The sequence below is a fragment of the Grammomys surdaster genome, unplaced genomic scaffold, assembly GCF_004785775.1.
Source record: "Grammomys surdaster isolate TR1022 unplaced genomic scaffold, NIH_TR_1.0 138, whole genome shotgun sequence".
NCBI lineage: Eukaryota > Metazoa > Chordata > Mammalia > Rodentia > Muridae > Grammomys > Grammomys surdaster.
In genome coordinates, this window is record NW_021604596.1 from 3,992,498 (window position 1) to 3,998,376 (window position 5,879).

Sequence of the window (5,879 nt, forward strand, 5' to 3'; positions counted from 1 at the left end):
TATTAGGTCATCGATTTCTGTCATCCCCAAAGCACAGCAAAGTGGGATTGATATTTGATTTAAGTTATCAACAATGGTTATGAGTAACCATGTAAGTGCTGGGAATCAAACCTGAGTCCTCTGAAAGAGCAGCCAGTGCTCTTAATGACTGAACCATCTCTCCAGCTCTCACCATGAAGATTATAGTTCATTTCATTGCATATTAATGTGCCCTTCCTCCAGCCCAAGACCTTGTTTACCACAAGAGACCAGGTAATAGGACCTAGGTGGAACTAACCACCTTGGCTGCAAATCAATAGACACCTAGGTGGAGTCTCTCACCTTGGCTGCAAGTAGATTCTGCTACAGGAACTTCAAAGAACTGCCCCTGGGCTTGCCTTGAGACATCTCCAAGACCAAGAACGGATTATCCCACCCAACTCTGCTGGCTGAAACTACAAGGGTTTCGGGCGGGGTCTTCCCCTTTAAATTGAAAGCTTAACATTAAACCATCGAGCCTTGATCAGAGAACTTTGTCTTGGCTTCATCTTTTCTCGCTCTCTGTCCACCTCTCGTTCCCAGCCCTCTTTTCAGGTGAACCCGTTTGACTCGTGGCCGCAGGCGGCTACACATGAAGATTACTGAAACAGTCTAAACTTTTTCCAACCTCTCTACTTTTACCAAAAGAAATTAATCCTGCACACGCGGAAGCGCTCCATGAATCCTTTAGAACAAGGCCCTCACATCCTCGGCACTGCTCTACAAACCTGGTACTCCACTGATGTTGTAGGTAAAGAGACTGTGAACATGCAAACAAGCTAGGTGACGTGCCCTGGACTATATACAACTAAGTTGTTTTATGAGACAGAGATATCTCAAAGTAAGCAGGAGACAGGAAGAGAATCTCTATAAACCACGTAGACCAGCAGTTCTCAACCGTGGGTCATGACTCCTTTGGGGGGTCAAATAACCCTTCCACAGGAGTTGCTTATGATGATTGGAAAACACAGATATGTGCATTATGATTCATAACTAGTGAAATTACAGTTATGAAGTAGCAACCAAGTAATTTTAAGGTCACCGTAACATGAGGAACTGTATTAAAGGGTTGTAGCATCAGGAAGGCTAAGAACCATTGCTGTAGACTTTCTTTAATTCTGGCATTTAATTAGAAAACCAAACATTTATTCATTTGCTTTTTTTTTTTTTTTTTTGGTTTCTTTCGAGACAGGTTTTCTCTGTATAGCCCTGGCTGTCCTGAAACTCACTCTGTAGACCAGGCTGGCCTCGAACTCAGAAATCCGCCTGCTTCTGCCTCCCAAGTGCTGGGATTAAAGGCGTGCGCCACCACTGCCCGGCTATTCATTTGCTTTTAAACAAGTTGAGCATCATAGTTTATCTGAAAGAAATTTACTACATAATTAGGGACTGAGAATGCCATTTTCAGAAGACAGATCTCCAGGTGTTCCAACAGTAGACATGGTAAAACATGATGGTGCAGCATGAATGCCAACACTACCTTCCTGGCCTGTTCTTCAGCCCTCTCTTTCTTGATTTTTTCTAGCTCTGCAAGAAGAGCCGCAGTATCATCATCGTCGCTCTCCTCTTCAAAATCCTCATCTTCCTCCTGGGACAGGTCAAGGTGACCCAGGATATCAGAAAAACAAACAAACAAACAAACAAACAAACAAACAAACCATTATTTAACTTTCTCATAGTCTTTGGAACAAAATTTTCCTATAGGGAAAAGTACCTAAATACCATAACTAAAATCAATAACCAGTACAAATATAATAAAACCCAACAAAAAAATTATGAATGCTTACTAAAATGGTAACCCCTGATAAAGTATCTGTCATATTTACATGGTTAAAAAGGATTTTTACATGGCAATGGTCAAGTAACACCTCACAATAACATATAGTACTATGTTCAGTGTCTTACCCCTAAAGAGTTAATAGTTTCATGTAGCTCAAAATGACTAAGCTAGCAAGCAAATGTGCAAAAAGGGGTGCTACGATTCCAACACAAATATTTGGAATGAATAACTGAATTTCACTTACTGTAAGGCTTCTTATTTTAACAACTCTATCAGTCAGCGCTAACTGCTGATATGTATATGCAACTAGATACTACTCAAGGAAGGTCACTCATGTCCGCTCAGCTGAAGCTGGAAGACAGATGTAGTGGACTACTCAGTACGCTGAGGTACGAGGCAAGAAGGCTGTGATTAGTAGACCCGTCTGAGCTACATACAACTAAAAAGGCAGTAGTGTCCCAGTGACCGTTCATGCTCTGTCTGCTTAGACTACTCGCCTCTCTACTCACTAAGGGGCCTATGAGCACCACGTGTCTAAAAGAGCAGCATTGGTAGAACGCTCAATGGTGCTGTTCTCAGGGCGCTCATCCTGACAGCGGCCTGTGTAGTTAAAGCAAGTCAGCTTAACCTCCCGCACCACTGACAATCCTGTCAGGGGTGGGCACATCCTTTTTCACAGACTGCCTCCACATAGCTCTCCAGATCAAACCTGTCCTAAAAGTCTTTGACACAGAAGAATACTTTTTGTTTTAAAAACAATTATACACTTTAAAGTTGAGGTCAGAGATATTTTTCAGTAACATAAAGCCAAAATGTATTAAAAAAATTTTTTTCAGGAAAATATGATATGCTGGGCCCAATGGCAGAGGCTGACAGTTCCAGCACTGAGGGGGCTTAAAACAAGCAAACAAATAAACAAAACCTAACCCAAACCCAAAACTAAAACACATACGTCTGTGAGAGGGTCATCAGCATCAAGGTTGGCGGCAGGAATCTGGTCTAAGCGGGGCTTCTTTGACACTGAAGAGGAAGTTGTATGTTCTGAAGAAAACAAACATTTAGCATATTGAAATAAGTATAGATTTTAAATAACATTTTAGAAACCTTTGGGCAAAAAGAATCCACACAAGCATAGTGACAGCAGGGATCCACCCCGTGACTGGCAAGTGAGTCTTTGATAAATATTTGTTGGCTAACATGAAATGAATGAAAGAGTATGCAGATGACAGCATCTCAGGAGACTTAGCCAATGCTCACATGCACTAGAAACACAACACAACAAGGGTAACTGATGCTTCTCTCAAAACTCTTCAATTACATGGGGAGTCTCAGACAGAAGGCCTCAGTTCCAGCTGCTGTAAAGTCAAAGTCTACAGACAGGGACTGAAACAATGGGTTTTAAACACTCCAGGCCACCATTTCTTTGAATATCAATGCATGACAGGATGGGACTGGAACAAACCTCATTATCATCTCTAATCATTTACTAAAGAGATATAGCTCACAAAAATGTTAACTATCTCCAATTCCCAGGATACAGGTCCCACCATGTGACTCTGACAAGCATGAGGGACAGCATGGGCACCTCGGGTCGGACGGTCCCGATTTTTTTCCCTTGCAGCAGCTCTCTCTCTCTCTTCCAACTCTCTCCTGAAGTCGCGGTTGCGAACCTCTTCAGGGGCATCCTGTGTAGTTTGTCTTAAGAAGGAAAACAAAACAAAACAAACCAGGTCAAAAAATGTTACCCTCACTTGTCAAGGAAAAGAACCTATATGGCTACAGCAGTTTGAGACAATCCAGGATGTAACTGTCAAGAACAGAATGGAAGAAGAGGACAAACAACATCCTAATCTGAGGGTTATTAATACACTAGTGCTGTCCTGGTGTCACTAGAAGAACAAGCTGAAGCACACAATTTCCTACAACAGAATGTCTCTGGCTTTTTAAAACAGTCCATCACCTCAGGGGCTGTTAAAGACCACTTCCAGTCACTACAGCTCCGTCTTCTCTGGGCAATCACGATGACTACTGTGTGCTTCATCTACACACAGCAATTTCAGGTTCATCAGGACTTATGCTGGAAGACTGTCAGCAACGCTTTGCAACTATACCGCATAATTTTATTGTAAACATTTCTGAAATCCTTTTTTTGGATGATCAGTAATTTAAATACTATAATTTAGACCTGATCATAAGTCATATAGGGTTGGTCCCATTCTGTGAACAAAACAAATGAAAGGCTTTCTTACCTGTACTTTATCTTTGTATGTGAGGGAAGGTCTCTGCTTGAATATTGCTTGGAGAGCTGGCTCAAATCCCCTTCTCCTTTTCCTCTCCCACCTCTTGCAGGTTCAAAAGTTGGCCTGGCTGCTGTTGTCATCTTTTATTCTTCGACAAAAGTGAGTTTAAGTTATACTCTCATTTTACAGATCATTCATAAATATCTATCCTTAAATCATTCTCAAAACTCTTCCCAAAATTGCCTAAGTAGTTTGCTTCAATACAAGTTTCTAAAAAGTTGAATTATGAAACTCAAGGGTGTGTACTAGATATTCACTGCCAGGCAGCTCTCATAAATAACTACTATGAAGATCTGAGTTTGTGCTTCTATTCTAGTTGAGTAGCCCTGGGCAAGTCTCCTAGCTTGTTTCTGTCATTTGTGGAATGCTGACATTTCTACAGTATGAGATTTCTGATACATGATGTCAGATCTTGGACAATAGTGCAGTGTGGCTTTTAAAATTAATGACTTTAAAAAAATTCTTGTTATTCCACTAGCACTAGGTTCTCTGAGATTTTATTTATTTTTTTATGATAGAGTATCAATGTAGCTTTGGCTGAACTAGGACTCACTACACAGATCAAGCTGGCCTAGAACCCTCCAGAGATCCACCCAACTTTGCCTCCGCACTGCTGGAATTAAAGGCGTGCACCACCAACACGACCTTGTCCAGTCAAGATTTGCATTTTTATCAGAAATCTCAGATTACAGCAAATAGCCCAATAAAAACCACATTTCTTTTAAAGTCACAGACAAATTTATTGAGTGTCTTAAAGTTTGTTTAAAACCCAGTGACATTTACATGGGCAACATTACCCCAGAATCTTGTTAATTCAATTTTCTTCTAAAACAAGATGACGCAACATTTATAAGGCGTTGGTAGGCTGTAACTTAAGCGATGCTCAGAAAATCGGAACTCAGCCGGGCGGTGGTGGCGCACGCCTTTAATCCCAGCACTTGAGAGGCAGAGGCAGGCAGGTTTCTGAGTTCGAGGCCAGTCTGGTCTACAGAGTGAGTTCCGGGACAGCCAGGGCCACACAGAGAAACCCTGTCTTGAAAAACCAAAAGGAAAAAAAAAAAGGAAGAAAGAAAATCGGAACTCTACCCAACCAAACATCAAAAACCCATCCTGAACTGGGTATGACGGGGGCTTGGGAGGTGAAAGCAAAAGAGTCGGGAGTTCGAAGCTAGCTTCGGCTACAAGAGAACCTTTTGCAATTTTTAGCTGTCAAGTAAGAATTCCAGCCTAACTACAGGGCTACTAAATCTCCGTTAGGCAGCATGCTCAGATAGACCTAGACCGTGTGGGAAGTGGGAGCTTCTCCCTCATCTCATCCTCCTTTGCTTTTCTCAGTGTCAGAGGCCCCGCGCCTGTGACTGCTCCGGGCTCGGCTAAAGCTCCTGACCGCCATCCGGGCACCGCGGCCCAGACGATCGTCACGGCTCGCGGCGACGACCCGGCTCCCCGGTGCCACCCGCACAAGGACCACAAACCACTAAGCCCTGCTACTCACTCTGGAGGGGGTCCGACGCAGCACCTTCTGAAACTCACTCACAAACCATTGCGACCCTTAACTCCCAGAAACCTCTGCGCCGGGGGCGCCAGTCCAAGACCGGAAACAAAATGCAGAACTTCCAATCTCTACTCCAGGGGCTCAGTTAAGACCCGGAAGCAAAATCTTCGCACTTCCAACCGCTGTGTAGGAGACGCGAACTCCACACCCGGAAGCAAATCCGGAGAATAAATTTTTTTTTTTTTAAACCGTCTCTCACAGGCTGACGCGGTGACCAATCAGCAGA

General features: G+C 43.0%; 1 protein-coding gene across 1 annotated transcript in view; it reads right to left on the bottom strand.

Annotated features, from left to right (window-relative positions):
* Positions 1-5,750, bottom strand: part of Cwc15 (CWC15 spliceosome associated protein homolog) — a 10,107-nt gene extending 4,357 nt beyond the window's left edge. Inside the window, exons 1-5 of the mRNA XM_028763379.1 lie at positions 5,594-5,750; positions 4,048-4,186; positions 3,384-3,496; positions 2,751-2,839; positions 1,499-1,606 (exon numbers count right to left, since the gene is read on the bottom strand). Coding sequence (XP_028619212.1) covers positions 1,499-1,606; positions 2,751-2,839; positions 3,384-3,496; positions 4,048-4,178 — 441 coding nt within the window. The 5' untranslated portion in view covers positions 4,179-4,186; positions 5,594-5,750. The remainder of the gene's footprint in view (positions 1-1,498; positions 1,607-2,750; positions 2,840-3,383; positions 3,497-4,047; positions 4,187-5,593) is intronic.
* Positions 5,751-5,879: the final 129 nt, after the last annotated feature.